At 40.6% G+C, this 18415-nt stretch overlaps 2 protein-coding genes and 1 long non-coding RNA gene across 6 annotated transcripts; 2 read left to right on the top strand and 1 right to left on the bottom strand.

The window, feature by feature from the left end:
• The first annotated feature begins 749 nt into the window (after positions 1-749).
• Positions 750-9851, top strand: LOC131674287 (homer protein homolog 1). Of its 2 annotated transcripts, XR_009302805.1 has the most exons (7): positions 750-1031; positions 1590-1746; positions 1822-1953; positions 2029-2520; positions 2611-2886; positions 2970-6498; positions 6587-9851. XR_009302805.1 is itself a non-coding variant. In XM_058952879.1 (6 exons), exons 1-6 carry the CDS (start codon positions 1003-1005, stop codon positions 3153-3155), a joined length of 1272 nt encoding a protein of 423 aa, XP_058808862.1. In that variant the 5' UTR covers positions 750-1002; the 3' UTR covers positions 3156-9851. The 2 variants fall into 2 exon arrangements, 1 of the variants encoding a protein (XP_058808862.1); XM_058952879.1 differs by having other exon boundaries at positions 2970-9851.
• Positions 9852-10720: 869 nt separating this feature from the next.
• On the bottom strand, positions 10721-17959 carry LOC131674281 (neurotrimin-like). 3 transcript variants are annotated; one of them, XM_058952872.1, is made up of 8 exons: positions 17744-17959; positions 16710-16712; positions 16164-16385; positions 14514-14777; positions 13218-13624; positions 12123-12318; positions 11128-11199; positions 10721-10941 (listed from the first exon to the last, which is right to left on the bottom strand). In XM_058952872.1, exons 1-8 carry the CDS (start codon positions 17898-17900, stop codon positions 10814-10816), a joined length of 1449 nt encoding a protein of 482 aa, XP_058808855.1. In that variant the 5' UTR covers positions 17901-17959; the 3' UTR covers positions 10721-10813. The 3 variants fall into 3 exon arrangements, with proteins under 3 accessions (XP_058808855.1, XP_058808854.1, XP_058808856.1); XM_058952871.1 differs by lacking the exon at positions 16710-16712 and having other exon boundaries at positions 17744-17957; XM_058952873.1 differs by lacking the exons at positions 16164-16385; positions 16710-16712.
• LOC131674282 (uncharacterized) lies at positions 13283-16150 on the top strand. The gene is made up of 3 exons (XR_009302804.1): positions 13283-13422; positions 14544-14786; positions 15666-16150. It is a non-coding gene; the product is annotated as an uncharacterized LOC131674282 (long non-coding RNA).
• Positions 17960-18415: the final 456 nt, after the last annotated feature.

Below are 18415 nucleotides of genomic sequence, written 5' to 3'. Positions count from 1 at the left end.
CAGTGCACTTCGTCGCCTTGCTTGGTGTGCACGTAATCTGTGGCTGTTTTCACGCTGTACATTCCTATCATCTGCACGTATATATGTACACGCCGCCCACACATACACTCATACCGCCCAAGCCCATCACTTGCTATAACTATATTGGAGCTCTTGCAGGAACCAAACGGCAATCACGGCACCCTGGTGTTTTTTTGAAATTGGAAGCTCATCTTTGCTTTCTAACGTTGGTAAATTTCTGTTTTTATGAATTAAAATTAGTTTTATAATTTCTCAAAAATTTACAAATACAACAAATAATAGGTTTATGCTTTAAAATGCCATATTGCGAGTTATAAAACAATAATTAAAAGCAATTGGAGTTCTGATGTCTGTTATTGTGTTGAGAAAATATTTGGCTTAAAGCTGTATTACAAATCGTAAAAAAAAGTTTTGCACACTTTGTAATGAAATATTACATACTTAAATGTTTTATTTATCTTATCCAACGTAATTTTCAGTCAACTTCTTGATCGATGCTTGAATCCTCTCTTTGTTTCTGATAAAAATATAACCTAAGATGAGAATTTTCCATCTCTCGTCACACGATCAGCTGTATTTTCGCAAAAACAAGAAAAAGCTTCTGAAATAAAACAAAGTTCTAATAAAAGTTTGGGGCACCATCAGCTAAGTGCGGCCCTAAGCAAGTGTGTGTAAGCGCGCGTACAACAATGCTTCCACCACAGTGACAGAGTGTCGAATGGCGGCTGTCAATTGGTGGACGTCGGAAGTCTAATCGTCTTGAGGTGAGGCTACTTTGGCTACTGCTGCTGCGAGATATTCGCCGCCGCGAATTTAATCCTCGAGGAAATCTGTGAATTTCGTCGTTAAGCAAACTAAGGCCAATAAAGCCTCGGCAGACACAAACGAACCTTCAGCAGTATAGACCGCCGACTCCCGGCGACCGACCGCTTCTCTTGTCTCTCTCTTCGTTGATTCACGATCGAACTAAGAGCTGCTCTTATGACATCCGGCAAGGAACCTACTATGGGGTGAGTTACCTGTACTTAGCAAGTTTGTTTTCATGAAATAAGCAAGTAAGTTTGGTCAATAATTGACGTAAACAGAAGGTATGTGATTGTGTGTGTTGCAAAGGATTTTTTTTATGCGGATGCTCGTCTCTTATTCTTCACGCGATAACGAGAACTGCTCTATATATGGCATAGTAATTGTTTGAATTATGAGGAGGATGGTGCCTTACGAGGCTTGTGTTACTGTACAATTAATGTTAATAAATGAAAATTGCCGAGGGAGCATGTATTAACTTTCATTGGCTGACATTCCACAACATATTTTGCCTCTATCTTGTCTTTTAAAATATCTTTTGGTTTTGCAATTTGATGTAATTGATTTTTATTTTTTCCACTTTTTAATGTAGTACACTTTTATTCTGACATACCTATTATGTTTATTTTTAAATATCTTAATTCACTTTCCTTGTACCATTTTCAAAATATCTCATTTATTTTTAAATCCTAGTTAAATTTATTTGAGTCCATTTCTGACATTCTTAGATGATTTTAATCTTTGAAATTATTTATGCTCCATAGGGAGCAGCCGATCTTCACGTGCAAAGCACATGTTTTTCATATTGATCCAAAAACAAAACGATCATGGGTTTCTGCATCTACAGCAGCAGTTTCTGTATCATTTTTTTATGACTCCACGCGTAGCCTTTACAGAATAATCTCTGTAGAAGGCAGCAAGGTTAGTAAAAGTGTTTATACTAGTAATGTTTTTTTCAAGAATTAAAGTGAAAACTGATAACAAATTTTATTTCAGGCTGTCATAAATAGTACAATCACTCCTATGATGACTTTTACAAAGACTTCACAAAAATTTGGACAATGGTCTGACGTTAGAGCTAATACTGTTTATGGCTTGGGATTTTCATCTGAGAGTGAGCTACAAAAGGTTTGTACTGCTAATGATTTTAATTAAATAATTTAGAATTATGATGGTTTTACATTTTATTGATTTAATTTACAGTTCATTGAAAAATTCAATGAAGTTAAAGAAGCAACAAAATTAGCTGGATCTAAAATTCAGACAAATAGTTCTTCTGTTACTCCTGCTACAAGTGCTAATGTTAGTCCAATCACAACTCGATCAGGCATGCCTTCATCGGATCAAGATCTCATTGATCCTCCAAATTCATCAATGATGAACTCAAATATCTCTACTTCTAATAATCAAAATCCAAATGCCAATACAATCTCAGCTCAAAACAGCATTTCCTCGGTGAGTGGTAGCCCTCTTCCTGGCAAAGTGGAGGATGATTATAAAAGTATAGTTCATTCAAGATCTCAAAGTATTTCTCAAAGTACCACTGACAGTCCTCAACATCAAGGAAAAGCTCAACAACAATACAACTTAAATATTAGCAGTGCTGGTCAAACAGAGATGCAACAACTCAAACATGAAAATGAAAAACTCAAAATGGCACTTGCACAGAGTTCAGCAAATGCTAAAAAGTGGGAGGTGAGTCAAGTACTCATGAAACTAAGATTCTAGTTGTTTATAGTTGTTACATATCTTTACCATACAATAATTTGATGTATCTTTTTTCAGATTGAACTGACAACATTGAAAACAAATAATGCTAGACTGACAAGTGCACTTCAAGAATCTACTGCTAATGTTGACGAATGGAAGAGGCAGCTACAGCTCTATAAAGAAGAAAATGCGAGAGTAAAAGCTAAATATGCTGATTTGGAAGCAGGCAAGATAGCAGAAGGTAACTGTGAGGCCTTGAGGTTAAGAGTGGAAGCTCTGGAAAACGAATTAAGGACAAGGAATGACGAAATCAAAGCTCTTACCATGGCAACCAAAAATAAAGATTATACGGTAACATGCATTAATAATTGTAGAAATTGAAATACTATTGTATAATGCATAAGAGTACAATTAAATGTCTTTTTCCGTTTTAGTCTTTGCAAAAAGAGAATTCAGAGCTTCGAGAAATGTTGACCGTCGTTCACGAGCAATTAGAGATTTCTATGAGCACTAATAAAGTACAGAAGCAAAACTTGGAAACGTTAAACAATCGGCTATCAGGATATATTCAAGATTTGGTCACGGTGCATCGAGAAATTACTAACACATTGCAAACTTAAAGCAGCCTTAGGTAATTTTCCACTTACCAATTAGATGCATTGCACAATTCGGTAACGCGATGATCGTGCGTGTGAGACAAATTATGTTCAAAAATACCTATTGCTGTTACTTTAAATATTTAGAATATTATTGAAAAAATAATTAATTTCTCATGTTGTATAATTGGTGTACGAAATTCGTACGTAGTCATTGACTTTTCCCTCAGTGTTTAGTTTTTAAAATTTTCTTTTTTTCTACAATGTTTTCTTTTTGATTTTTAGAACTGTCTTCCAATTAATTAAGCAGTTTCTAGTTTTGTAACGATTTTCCAAGTGAAATTTAACATATCATGTATTTTCATTTGGTCAAATAGTACATCGATAGGTATTTTTTGTTGCGCGTTGTTTTCTATAAATGGAATCTCAAACTTAATAAGAGTTATCATTAGCTTATAAAATATGCAATTTTTTGGGGTAGTCACAGTTTGCATGCGTATGTGTGTGCGTATCTGTGTGCGTGCGTGCGTGCGTGCGTGCGTATGTGTGAGTGCGTGTAATTTTTTTGCGTCACAAAATAGTGTGTAAATATAAGCTTACACTTTCACATCGTTTGTCTCTCACAATTGATGAAAAAACAAGATGAATAACACGCAGCAATTGACTAGAATGCAGAATTATACGATCGACACACATAATTCATGCCAACAAAGTAGCCAAAATTTTGATAGTTTTGCAGTATGAAATAATTGTTTTTTAAAGAATCTAATGTAATCAGACTAAAAACTCATATGCGAAGCGTTTTCATCTTTTCAATTTTACACCTAAACTCTATTATACCTTAATAGAGTGAAATGAACAATAAAACATTATAACTCAGGTGCATCTAGGTAGGGGTATTGAGACTGCTAGGTGCTAATTAAGATTGATTGAGGGATAACGAAAGTGAGGGAGAAAAATAACTGTAACTGTGGAGAGCAAAGATCTTATTATAATGCCATATTATAGATATTTAAAAGAAATAATATTTGGTTGCATCCTTTTCTTTGGGTAGTGTTACAAAATTAAAAGTAGAATGCAACAATGTTATTGATGCTGCTTAGACTGAGCTATTAACGAAAGATAAAATTACGTTAATTGTTGTATAAGTACCCAATCATATTAATTGTTTGATAGTACGTTTTAAAAGTATAGTGTTGAAGTCTGTAGAAATCTTTTAAATTGTTTCCCTATAATGATTACAAAGATCATGCAACTGACGAACAAAAAGACAAAGAATAAGTAAATTTTATGCAATGTACAGTTTGATATTGCATTGATTGCTTTGATATTATTATGTATCTCTCTCAATGAATTTTACTGTGTTAGTGAATATTCGTGCTGTAATGTCGTTTTGAGTACGTACACATTCAATGAGCCTTATCGTGGCAAGAATGTTTTTAAATGTATCCAGGATATTGCTTTTTATGCATGTTACAATGAATGTCCAAGTGTACAATAACAAACAAAAAAAGTATAAAGTAAGTTTTATAATTGATAGATAATCGATAAGCATGATGGATTAGTACAAGTTTTAAATGAAAATGATGCTATTCTGCGTCAATGCACGGACCAAGATTAATTAGTGAAAGCAACAAAAAAACAAAGTAAATGGCAATTGTGGGTAATGGCTACCATGACATTTTTATTCTAGCCAGTTATTAACTCTTAATTGATTTTATTTCTGGACGTGTTAGGATTCTCCATTAATCAAGCGAGTCTTTCCTTTTTTTCTTTTTCTCCATAATCTACAAGCTTCAAAGGAAACTCTAAGACAATAAATTCTGTTCCCCAGTGAACTTTTTTGCAATGCTTTCCATCAACTTTGTGTACCGAGAGACATCGATTTTTTCTTACTCCCCTTTTTACACAACACGTTGAATTTATATAATGGTTACGATTACGCCAAGATATTTCTCGAAACGAAGTTGATAGTTCCTTTGTGCTCAAAAGGCGTGCAGACACGCGTCCCACTTGAGAATAGACTTGAATAATGAAAAAAATTCTCTCTCAGCATTTGGTTCATCGAGGCTTTTCGAAACATATATGAATATATATATAAGGATACTTTGTAACACTAATGAACTAACAGCAGTATAGTATTATTTAATTGGGCAAACTGCAACAAAAAAATGTTAATCCCAACTTGTAAGAGCCTAATTTAAGTTATCCAAAGTCAAAGATCAAAAGTAAATAAAAATTAAAAAAAACATTAATTGTAGCTTTGATTTAAGCAAGCGTAGAATTTGTTGAAAAAGAGATGTATAGATAGAGTGCACGTTATGTTTTTTGAATAGGAAACGTAGGTCAAAGAAACAAAAAAGCTTTCGTATTTAATTAAAATCACGTATAGCAATTATATCGTGCTCTCTGGATTTTAATCTCGTGTTACGCTAACAATGCTGTTTTTTACTCATTGTTTCGACGTATTCATAAATTTGTGCGGGAGCGCGAAGATTACTAGTTTTACGTCACGATGTGGATTCTCGTGGAAGTGTGACGTAATAACAAATCTTTTGTAATCAATAAATTCCTCCACTTATACGAGCACAAAAGAAAGGAAAAAATGTCAACGCGAGAAAAATGTAGAGCGTAGTATAATAGCAGATAATTTTATCAAATATTTGAAAGAGGAAGGAAAAAAGGATCCATGATATTACACACTTTAGTTAACCGCGAATTTAGATGAAACCTTTATACGTACCTGTCAGATGTATTTCTGTTGACATAATTAGTTGGAAGTTACTGCAGTGTTTATAAGGAGGCAGCAGCGTTGTAATTACGCGCGCGCGCCTCTTGCTTTCAATGACGCCGAAATGCCAAAAAATTCGATTAACTTTCTGGCTTTAACATGCAATTTTTGCCCTCCTTCGCCTAATTGATCTTTGCGATTAAAAGCTGTAAATTGAATTTAGCGCGGAAAGGAAAAACACGTTCCCTTTTTATAAGAAGGAATATAGAATCGAGGTCAAGATTACCAACACCCCCTGACCGGGATGTACGTGTGTGTGTATGTGTGTAATTGTTATAATTATTGCAGTTGTTCATTTCAATTGGGAATGAAACGTCAAATTACGCTTCAGCTCGATTGTTTATTGAACTTTCGAAGCTGTAAGCACCGACGTCCATGTATACACACGTAAGCTACCATTGGCAGTCGTTGAGATGCAATTAATTTTCAGTTTTGTTTCAGGGGGCTGGGATTGTTTGGCTAGAATGAAAGGTTTATTTGCAGCGCGCGCGAGAGCTAGTTTACTTTTGCTTCGTAGGCGGAGTATATAGCGCTCTGCGCGAAATAACGTTTCGCTTGCTCGGTCAACTTGAACTCGTAAGTAATTTGGGGAATGAGCTATTACGCGGTGTGTAGCCAACAATGCTCTACGTATATATACTTTTCCTTTTGATCTGTTTTTCAGCTGAAATTACATTCTCTGTTACAATGCTCGACTGCCGCTTCTTTGTTGTGCGTCATTTCATACGACGGCTATATAACTAATTATGAAACTTGACTCGCTGTTGCTCGTCTAAAAAAAAATAGAGAAAGTGAAACTTTCAATTCGAATAATAATAATAATGTTAAAAGAGCTAACGTTTGTTTATTACTTCTCGATGCTCGATATTGGCTTTTTAGTCTGAGCGAAAATGGCGCTTTCGTCGAAAATCAATTCGGATGGAATTTTTTTTATAATCGCATTTTTTAGATTCTAGTGAATAATAAACCTCAGTTTTCCGGCGGCTAACGTGGTCAGTATTTGTTTAAACTAATTTTTTTTTAAACAAATGATTAATATTCGTTTTTCCGTCTCGAAAAAAATATTTTTCAATTAATTGAATCATTTGGAACAAAAAAGATTGTTATTCATTTTCGCCTAAAGTTGATAGTTTTCGAGTAAAAAATTATTAAAAATCGTAACAATTCGTAATTTTTAATGGCAAATGACATATATCTAAATATTCAACCTTTATATTTTCTAAAAAAAATCAAAAGCCCAACGGCAAACCCCATTTTTGGGAATAAACATTTATTAATAATTTAATTGATTAAAATTAACTAAACTCACTTTTATTGTATGTGACATTGCGTCGAAGCGGTCGATTGAGCACCCGTGCTGCATTATTATAAATGCCGCACTCGCGCGCTATATGTTTATTGCTAAAAATGGTGTTTGCCGCTGAGTTTTCGATTGTTTTTTAGACATTGTAGAGCAAAGTTGAAAGTTCAGATATAGGCCATTGCCATTCAAAATTAGTTGTTTTTTACGTTGATGGCTTTAAAAATCGCATAATTGGAATTTTTTCGATATTCAATAATTTTTTACTCGAAAACTATCAACTTTAGATGAAAATGAATAACAACCTTTTTAGTTCCAAAAGATTCAATTAATTCAAAAATATTTTTTTCGAGGCTAAAAAATAAATATTAATCATTTGTTTTAAAACAATTAGTTTAAACAAATACTGATCAGGTTTGCTGCCAGCAAACTGAGGTTTATTATTTATTAGAGTCTATAAAACGCGATTAAAAAAAGAATTCCAGCCGAATTAATCTTCGACGAAAGCACTAATTTCGCCCGGACTATTTAGTTTTAGGGCCAACATTTTTCTCTTTTCGCACTGCTGCGAGAAGTAGCTATCTAAATACGTACTCGCTAGAGTTAACGGTGAACGTCACGTCTCGGAAGAAGAAAAAAAGAAAAAAAAATGAGCGAGAGAGAGAGAGAGAGAGAGAGTGATCATAACTTTTTTGTCAAGTTGTGCAAACAGATGCGAAAACCATGAGACCCATAAACCCCTTTGAAGATGACCGATGAAAGATTAAACTTTTTTAATTACACGTGTTGAACAACGCTTTTAACGAGCAGTTGAAGCTTGCAAAAAAAAAGCGAGCCCGAGAGAAAGAGAGAAAGAATAAGAGAGAGTAGACGAAACAAGAAAAGCTTTGAACGGGGGAGGTAAGAGAAGTTTATCTTTAGCCTCTTTACTCGCTCGCTCGCAAGTGATTCTTTATCTTGTGGGGCAAGTGGTCGGGCATTAATTCACCAACATGTCTTCATCTGAAACATAATGGCGGTTGCATGTTAAAGCCAATAAAGCGCGAGATCCGCGCGCCGTAGCATTGTAAGAGAAGCGATGTAATAGTTCCTTTTTACAACAAATATGTAGTCGTCGCAACGATCGATTTCGTTGTTTTTTTTATATATATATACATACATACATATATACGCATTGCTGCACGACCTTATGAATGCTCACTGAAGAAAAGCCGACAGGTCTGTTTAATGTATCTCTGCCAACCAAAAAATAAAGCAAGAAGAATGGGTGTCCGTAAAGTTTGCATTTACAAAGATCTTTTGTGTATTTTTTCTTCTGTGCATGCGAAACAAACATTTTCCTGATAACGAATGAATGTGTACGTGTCAAAGCATCCAGGCTTTGTCGAGCGAGCGCGAATCAGCAGCGAGCTTTTCTTTTTCATGCACATCTCCCAATTATCGTTTCCCACGAGAGAGAAAAGGGGCATGTAACACAGTAGGCCCGCTTGTCCATATTGCAAAGCCAAAGTGTTGGCCCGCTCTACTTCCTACGGCTGTTTTTTGCACCGCGCGCGCGGGTAGTAATTGGACGCCACTCGCCACGACGACGCTCGAGAGGCTTCTCTTTTCTTTCTCCGTTCGTCACCACAGCCAGTAGTTAGTTCAGACTTGGCGGATAGATCAAGAGTTTTCGTTGAGGGACAAAAGAAAATGGCATTGCTGCCTTTGCTTGGATCCGATATATATCGATGCATTTATCAAGTCACACGTTCGCGCACGCAAGCAGAAATAGAAACACTTGTTTTTTAACGAAGCCTCCGACGTCTAATTAGTGAGCGCGGGAGTCGTACTGTTCACTTCGTCCTTTTTCTTTGCCCGCAGTGTATTTTCGTTGTTGTTAAGTGCGCGCGAATTGTCACGAAGCTCCGTTGTACGCACACCACACACACACACATACTCGCGCTTGCTGTACGGCAACAAAAAAATACGACGATACTGACTTTTATCCTTTTACCTTCACTGCAACGTCTGTTTCTGTATATACGTATGCAAGCGTGCATATTTATATATAGGTACACGTCAGTCGAACAAATGGTGGCCAGTTTGTGTATGTTTTCCAATTGTTATTTCATATGTATAGGTGCCAGAAAAAGGCGGCGCGTTTGTACATGATATATATTACGACATAAACATCGCATGAAAAATAAAAAAATAAAAAAGAGGAAAACAAAATAATTGTATTGCGAATGCGACGTATGCAAAACATGGATATATGCAATGTAGATCAGAACACGCATTTATAATTTAATTAACTAGTCAGCGCGCAGAGATTAAGCAAGCGAGTGAGAAAGAAAGTTGATTATCATGATCGTCATCACTGATAATCATCGTCGTCGTTAAATTTAGATTTTAAGAGAGACAACAAACAACAAACGACATCACAATTATTGCGATGTGTGTGTAATTATTACAAGTTTTATGATATATCGTCTCACATGAACTTTTTCTTTCTTTTCTTCAAATAAAAATATTGTATTGTCTGATTATTTCATTTTCTTCGCTCGTCTAATTTATATATAATCGGCTGTTAATAAAGAAAATATCGTACTTTTAGTGATGTTAGTGATGCTTTACTCATTTCACACACTCAAACTCACCCTATCCTTCTTCTCCCTACTGATGAGAATACATATAGGTCATTAAAGTTCTAGGGTTGCCGACGTATATTTTTACTCATCCTTGTGTCGATCGCTTCTGCGGTCTTAGATTATCATCTTTTTTTTCTTTTTGGCTTGCCGAGTTTTCTGAATTTATGTTTTAATAATAGCTGCCGTATTCTAATAACAGACACGAGCTCAACGGATTTAAAGTGGATTGGTCGTTCAAATGAGAAAATGCGATTTTAATGAGCAGTGTATTTAACGAATAGAATTATCCGTTAATTATACTACGGCGTACGAGATTTTGTCGTAAAATTAAAAAAGAAGAAATTTCCATTCAATTTATGTAAAAAGGAAAAGAAATTGGTATGAGATAATTTTATGCTGACATGTAAACTACTATCCCGTGTATAATCAAAAACTAATCTGTATTTCAAACTAATTGATAAAGAATGTGGTTTTCAGCTGAATTTTCCACTTTCATTGTCTCGCAAAAGAATATGAGGTTGAATATGTAAAATTAGAGTAATTTTTTTCTCTGTGAACAAAACGTGACCGAGTTTTTTTCTTTTCTGCAGCGAGGTTAGCTACCTTATAATTTCCTTTATTACTAATATTTACTTACGATATTCCGCCGATAGAATTTTTTCCTAACGTAATAAGGGGTGACATTTTTCCATTAGTTTCTACATTTCTTTCTTCAGGTCAATTTAATTCAGCAAAAAAATAAAAGCCGCAAGACATACATTGAATTGAATTATGCCGTGACGAGCAAATCCTATATATATATATATATATATATATATATATATATATATATATATACACAAAGAGAGTAAAAGCAGATAAGGGATTGTAAAAAATATATGAAAATTTATTGTGTTTCCATGATAAGATTCCGATTTACAGAGCAAATGGATAACGATGAGGAGAACGAGAGAGTAAGACTTCAACTTGGCGTATGGATGAGCTTGCAGATGGTAAAACACAGCAACACTGACAGAAGAACGTGACCATCGACAGGTCGACCATTTAAATTCGCATTGGATCGATGCGAGTCCTGAGTCACTTGATCACCTGTGAAAAAGGTTTTTTATAGTACCAGAAATGAAAGAGCGATCAGCGATCGAATGCTTTCAAGACTTTTATACATTCGTTAGAGTGCCAAAAATAAAAAAAAATCAACGGAAAGACATTTTTTTCGTCTCGTTTGTTCTCCATGAATACTTTAAAATCCCTCGAGGGTAAGCTGTGTACACTTGCCTGAGTCTTCTAACTTCCCCTCGACGACGTAGCCCGACTTGTAGTCCGTCTTGTAGGCCTCTTCTTCCGGGGCTGCAATTTTTTTTTCATCAAACGAGAATCAATGGGTCAGCAGCGTGGCCGAGTTATTTTTTGCCTTTAAAAACTTTGAAAAGAAGCAAGCGGGAGTAGGAGAGGCTTCTTTTTTCATCAGCGGAATTTCGTTGTCAACGCTACTTGCTGAACTACTCTTTTTTTCAATGGCTCTTTTTCTTTTGGACACACATACGCGTTATTGTGCACTCGTTATGATGGCATTCAGTTGATGTGAATGCCGTGTCGCGGTTTTTCATTGGTGAGTTTGATATCCTTAATAAGAGGCATGAAAAACAAATTAATAGAGTATGTATCCAGTTGTTAGTGAAAAAACATCTTCAAGTTTGATAACGAGTTTTCTTGCTCGTTTATCGTTTTACTTCTTAATCGGTAAAAGTGAAATTCGTATTTAAGCGAGCATCGGTAAAAACAGCGTAGCTAAAAAATGGAATTGCACGCGAAAATCTCAGAAAGCCTTGTTTTCTTTCCGAGAGATTCTCTCTTGTTACGATTTAATCTACTAGTCTTTGTTCCAAGTCGATCGTATGAATATTTCACGAGCAAGACTTCCGGCCGAAAGGTGAGCGTAAGTTATGGTTGAATATTTATGAAAAGATGATTGATTCTCTCGATGCATAATTGCGTTATGTTTATAATAAAGGAAGCGCACGGGGGAAAGAAAAGGGATTTAAAATTGTTTATACGAAGATGTATAGCAGCAACATATCAATTTTAGATTGCCCACCATGGATAACTTCTCTCCCGCGAGGTAGGTTTAGAACAAAAGAGAAAACTTGCCTGACGTGCGGAGCCTCCCTCTGTTCTCCGAGCAAACTTCCTCCCTCGAATCGACACTACAGACGCGACTCTAACCGTTGGTCAGATTAGAAAGTTGACAAGAAAGCAAAAACGATACTTACGGGCATCCTGTCCAGTAGAGAACCTGACGATTTTGGAAGGGCTGCTCAGGCCAAACTTATTCCTCGCAAGCACGAGAGCTTCGTATCTCATGGATGGCTGTAATCCGGTCAGATTGAACGAGTGAGCATGTAACGGTCCAGCCGCTTCTTCGCTGCTCGGGATGATCAATCGATGCCACTCCTCGCGGCTATCCAACTGTTTTGTGCCCGAATAGCAGTTGCATTTGAATCATACTGTCGCGGATCTATGCGATTTTCATATTTCGCTCGCGGCCACGTAACAGACGCTTAATTTTTCTTTCTCCCTTGTCGTGATTACTATGTTGACGCGCCACTGATGGATTGCGTGTTTCAGTTACGTTTTCAGAAGGACAAGAAGGAAGAGCGACTTTTTTTGTCGTTCGTGCGCGGCTTAATTACCCGCCTGATAGATTGTACGTTTTTTTCCACCGAGCACACTGGACTTGCCGTTAATTATGTCTACGGCAGTGTACATAACAATGTATCATTGTCAATAGCGCACCTGGGTATAATTTCATAATGAGATAGGCTGCGTTCCCATTGAATAAATTGATTTGATGTAAAAACGCAATTTGATTTGAAATCACGAATGGCGCGTGTAATGAAAGCGCGACGAAAATTTTTCTCCCGAGATAATGTGATTTGCAACTTCAAAGCGAACAACTGCGCAGGCGTTTAATTGGAAACGCGCAACTGTTTCCAACCAATTGCAACTCGTCGCCCCTCAGCGCGCATACGTCATAATAAAACACGCATAGGCATTGTAACGTTGTAAGCTTTTGTCTCGGAAAATATCCTATGTCGGACTCACGAAAGAGGAGGAACTAGCCCAGGAGCAAAAAGTGAACAGGATACAAGACGGCGACGGGGGGAGGAAGGCAGTAGAAAAGCGTTATCGTGCTTATTAGCTTATCTCGGGCGGTGAAGTGTAGAGAAAAAATCGATGCGCCATCGCCGCGAAATAAGGCAAAAAGGAAGAGCGTCTTTTCCTTGTCAATCAGTCACTCGAGATAATGCCAACGAACGAAGATAGATATATGCACATACGCTTATCGAGATTGGCGCTCGACTCACCTGTCGGAACCAGAACTGGTACTCGACAATGGGACTGTTACTGTCCACTTCCCAGATGAAGTTGTAGCTGTTGCTGGACGAACTTCTCGACTCCTTCTTCAATACTGGCATCTTAGCCAGGGCCGTCAACTCGATATTAGCCTCGGCGCTGGCGATTTCATTGGTGGCGCGGCAAGTGTACTGGCCTAAATCGTGCTCCTGCACCGTACGTATAACCAAGCTGTGCAGTTGCGCCTCGCCCCGGTCTTGCTTGTATCTCAAGGCTCGTTGCGAGCGCGCCAACTTCTCGCCCTCGTACAGCCATTCTATTTTGGCCTCGGGAAACGCCAATACTAGACAATCCAATTGAGCACGTACGCCTGGCGCACTGTGCACCCACCGCGACAGCGCCGACACTTCCGGCTTGTCTGCGAAAACAGTAAATCGGCCGTGCAAACCTCTGGACATCCTATCTCGAGATTTCGGTCCGCTCCCCCCGGAGAAATGCAAGAAAGTTTACGGAATAAGTGACGGGAGGCCCTGAAAAGGTCTTCCCTCCTCTCCCCTTCTTTTTAAGAGCTGCTTCCTGTTTGACAAATCATTTCGTACAATGGCTAGGCGGACAGTTTTGAAGAAAGCTAATGGCCGTGATTTGCGCTAACTCGATTATCATGCGCCGTTGTCGTCGTCGTCGTCGTCGTCGTCCTGCCCGCGTGGGCCTCTTTTCTCATATGATTTCATTATGTCGATTGAGCAATTAAGCCATACACGAGCACGCATTGTGCGTGCATGCGTGCGCGCGGTTTATTTCGATCAATTAACTGGCTTTCGCCTCGAAGAGAATCCTCTTCGCCGGATCGCGGTTCCTTTCGTTCTCTCGCGAATCGCGAGGAAAAAAAGGGGGATGAGCTGCGTGAAAAGCCCATAATTCGATCCAACTACCGACACGACTTACGGCTTCATGCGCATTGCCTTTAAACATTTATTCGCTGACAGAGCGACAAGGGCGGGGGAGGGGGGGGGGGGGGGGGGGGGGGTGATCGATGGCTGTAGACGCCGCGCGCGATGCTTCATTAAAATTGAAAACTCACAGTGAACTGCACTATGCATGTATATGGAAATCACTGGGGTATAAAGGATATTAAAGCTTTTGCGAAAACTTTGCGCACAACTTTGAGCGAAAAAAGAGCGTGAGAGAGAAGTTATGAAAGTCAAGTAGCCGACATTAAAGCTCGTCGCAAAAGTTGGACTGATTTATCTGTCGGATATAATTAACCGAGGGTCTATATAAAGACAGGAAAAAAGCGACAGACTCACGCTTAATCTTCAATTCAATGTTGGCCTTAGCGGGTTCGCCCACGCCATTGCTCGCCTCGCACGTGTACAGTCCAGCCAAGCTCCTATTGGTGGCATGAATCCTCAGCTTCTGGCCAGACGCGAGGACCGGCAGCTCCACACCTTGGAAGCTCCATGCAAGTACGGGCTTGGGCACACCTTCGGACAGACACGTCATCACGGCCTCCTCGCCGAGTGCAACTTCGATTTGGCCCGTTTCCGGGATTGGTTTTGCGCTCGCTGGATCTGTGCAAAGTAAGCAGACACGTCAAACACGTTAAGTCCGAGCCAGTCGGGCGTGGGCACGCGCGGGTAATCGGAGAGCGCGAGCATTGCAAGCAGGATGTGGCGCGGATGCGCCGGCCGTTATCGAGGATGCGTGTTTTGTTTGGCGAGGCGCGCGTGCGTAGGCAAGTTTTGACGACATCGAGAATGGGAACGAGCAGCGCCACTCGCGATTGATGCCCTTTTAACGAGCGTAGAAAGAGCACCGAACGGACCGTTGGCGCTTTTAATTACAGCTGGCTGCTCGTACATCCAGCGGACGATTCGCGATAGCTCTCCGCCGTGGAAAGAGGCGAGGGGCCAGACGAAAGATTTGATTTTATCTATTGTGAGCGCGACAATGCGCCGGTTCTAGCGATATTCCGTCGTCTCTCCACGCTAAGCGAGATGAGAGAACGCTCGGATGGCCGCTTCATTGTATCCGAAGCTGCTGCCAAGGTTCGACTCGTCTATTGACATTTTCTCTTTTGTAAACTGACGATGAGAAGAATGGAGATAGAGCCGGAAAGTTGAGCTAATTACCACTATAATCGCGCGTGCTGACGCGTTGACACATGGCGCACACGCGACAAATCCGACGGCTGTCAATAACGACGCATACGTGCGGGTTGCCTTCCACAATTTTTCTCTCCGCCGTCATTGTGCAACGCTTTCATAGACCTTTACCATTCGTGCATAGCGTCCTTTTCTCCGCTCGCCTTTTCCATTGCTTGCGCCACCCATGAGACTTGCCCGGTAGGCTCTTTCTCGGGAGACTATAAAATGTTCGACCCCCTCTGATGTACGCTTACGCATCGAGGGTATCTCGTAAGTAAATCGGCTCGCTGTGATTCTCATGAATTTTTACAGCGAGGCCGGGACTTCTTGCGGGAATAATGCGTGCCAGGCTGTTTTTCACGCTGGCCTTCCAGAATCAATCGGCCATCCCGATGAAAACGAAGCAGCAGTAGATTTATTTAGCAAACAAACGAGTTTTTTCTCGTTTCTTCTCTTCTTATTCCTGTCTCGTTTCGAACTTGCAAGTTTAATTATCGGAGGGAAACAACGCATTTTTCGCTCCCCTTGCTTGCATTAATAACTACGTAATGTTTATTAAGATTTCAGAGATCGGCAGGTTGCAATTTTCCAGAGGAGAATAAGTGTTGACTTTCAACAAGATCCTGCTCTCTGCGAAAATGAAGTAAGGGCCAGTAAAGCCTGCAGCGCGGGACCTTCAAGTCGGCGAAAACCAAGCAGAAGAGAGAGAGAGAGAGAGAGAGAGAGAGAGAGAGAGAGAGAGAGTGAGAGAAAGAGATTGCCGGCTGGATTTGGGGGAGGGAGAAACGCGAAAGTTGCGCACGTACTCACACATGACCTGGATCTCGTGGACCTGGGTGACATGGCCCCAAGGTTCGGGTCTCGTTGCTTGGCATATGTACTCGCCGCTATCTTCCGGGCGTACTTGCAACAATTCCAAGCTCCGGTTATCCCACATCTTGACACGTGGTGACGTGGCTGCTTGCACCGACGGATCGTCGCTGTCCGCTATCATCACGTTCGAGCGGTACCACCGTACTCGAGTTTGCAGACCTACATGCAGGAAACAGCCCAGTTTCGAGTTTAATTTGTTGCGACCATGCCGCTATGTTAAAGAGCAGCCGCACGATTGCTGGAATCGGTCGCGGAGCAAGGATAAAACCGATCAATCGCATTGACGTTCACGTGGACGTTTGGTTGTCACAAGTGCATCGATGTCGAAGAGCCGTACCGCTGCCTTCTACGCCGCTCGCTTAGCCCCGTAGCTGCAACGAACGGCAGCGGAGAAACAAAACGCGGGACACGAATATTTGACCGAAAGTGTGCGTGCGCATGCAAGCTCATCTTCGCGAAAGCTGCACTTCAATCTTCAAGTACTGTCTATCGATCGGCAGATAAAAGCGACGGATACACTCGCGACGATAGTATAACATAATCAATATCCGTAAAAAGGACGCTGTGTGACCTAACGATTGCAGCGAGGAGGCGGAGCTTAGAGTCAGCGATAATAAACTGCCATAAGCTTCATCATTCAAAGTCTATTTCTCTCGAAGGAGCTTGAGGCGAGTAGAGCGAGAGCAGATGGTCCTCAAAATGACATCATTTCCGTGGCAAAGTGAGCCTGATAGATTAAATTACAAGGCGTGCATATTTGCTAAAATCCGCCCAGTGGCCCAGAAAATTAGAAGCTTTTTTTCTCTCCTCTCCTCGTCCTCTCTCCTTCAACATTCTACTCAAACTCGCGTACTTGTATTATGTGCATCTCGCGCGCTCTCTTCCACGCCTCTTGGCCACTCGCCTCTTTTATGTGTTTCTCTCTTGCTCTTATTCTTTTTTTTCACCCCAATGAATTTTTATTCAAGAAAAAAAACATTTGTTTTGTTCCAAGCAGTCATTATTCGTAAATATTTGCAGTCTTGGAATCTGCTCTTCTGTAAGTAAAAAGCCCAGAAGGTAATTGTCAGGAAGCTGATCCACAGGTAAAAAACCTCAAAGATTGTTCCATCTCGCATGTCACCGAGACGTACCACCGAACACACGCCTATCATCCGATCTCGCTTTCGCTTTTCATCGAAACCACTTCGACATTGAGCGCGTATTCTCACTCGACACTTGCAATGTCTCGGATATCATCTATCTAGCAGAACGCGTTCCTTCGGCGCAAAAGAGACATCGAACGTCGTTGGTCAAGTCGAATGAAATCAATCATCGTGAAAAGGGGGAAGGAGAGGAAGCCGTGGATCTGCCAAAGTTGAGCACTGAACGCCCGGAGGCGTCGGCAGCGCCCGACGCGGCCGCCGCAACGGCGAGAAAATAAAATTGGGGAAACCGGAGTCGGTGGTTGACTCGAGTTTCGCGCTGTGCCATCGAGAGCCACGGAAAAAAGGAGAGCACCAGAGGAGAAAGCTCACCGAGATCCTCGACGTGACATGGCAGCAAGACAGTGTCGTTCTCGTAGGCCTTGACGGTCGCCGCGGTGGTGGTGGTGGTGCCAGTGGCAGTAGCCGCAACGTAGCCGGCGGTCAGCAACGGCAACAGCCAGCGAGCGAGCAGCGGCTCGATCGTCATCGCGCGATCGACTGAACACCGACACTGGTGCAATCCGTAATATCATTCGTGCGCTCGTCATCGTCGTCCCACTCTGCGCGACGGCATTCTTCGTCAATTTCTCTCCTTTCCATTCACGCACCCGGAGAGCGACTCAATTGATGACACACGACGAGCGAGAGAGGGGCGCGCTCGCGCGCGCCTACGATTCCCTTTGACTCTGCGGCCCATCTCTGAAACTTTAAAGACGTGCGCTGCTGAAAGGATCGCCTCCGGGGCTGCTCTCGTCTCTGCATTCCGAGCCGGCCGACCTCGCGCAATCGCCATTGCTTTTTCATGCGCCGCTGTGACCTTCCCCTTTCTCGCTCTCTCGCCAAGACAAATTTACGAACCGACGCGCTCATTTTTCAGCTGGTCGCGTAAAGCGAGCCAAACCACTCGCGCTCTCGGCAATGTATTTATCAAAAAGTTCTAAACTCGAGTTTAATGAGTGCTCGATCTCCTCTCCGGAATCGTTGCCGTGGCCGTGCCATCGG

This window comes from Phymastichus coffea, unplaced genomic scaffold (assembly GCF_024137745.1).
Source record: "Phymastichus coffea isolate CEN01 unplaced genomic scaffold, Cenicafe_Pcof_1.1 PCOF00225, whole genome shotgun sequence".
Lineage (NCBI taxonomy): Eukaryota > Metazoa > Arthropoda > Insecta > Hymenoptera > Eulophidae > Phymastichus > Phymastichus coffea.
This window is presented reverse-complemented; position numbering and strand designations above follow the sequence as displayed.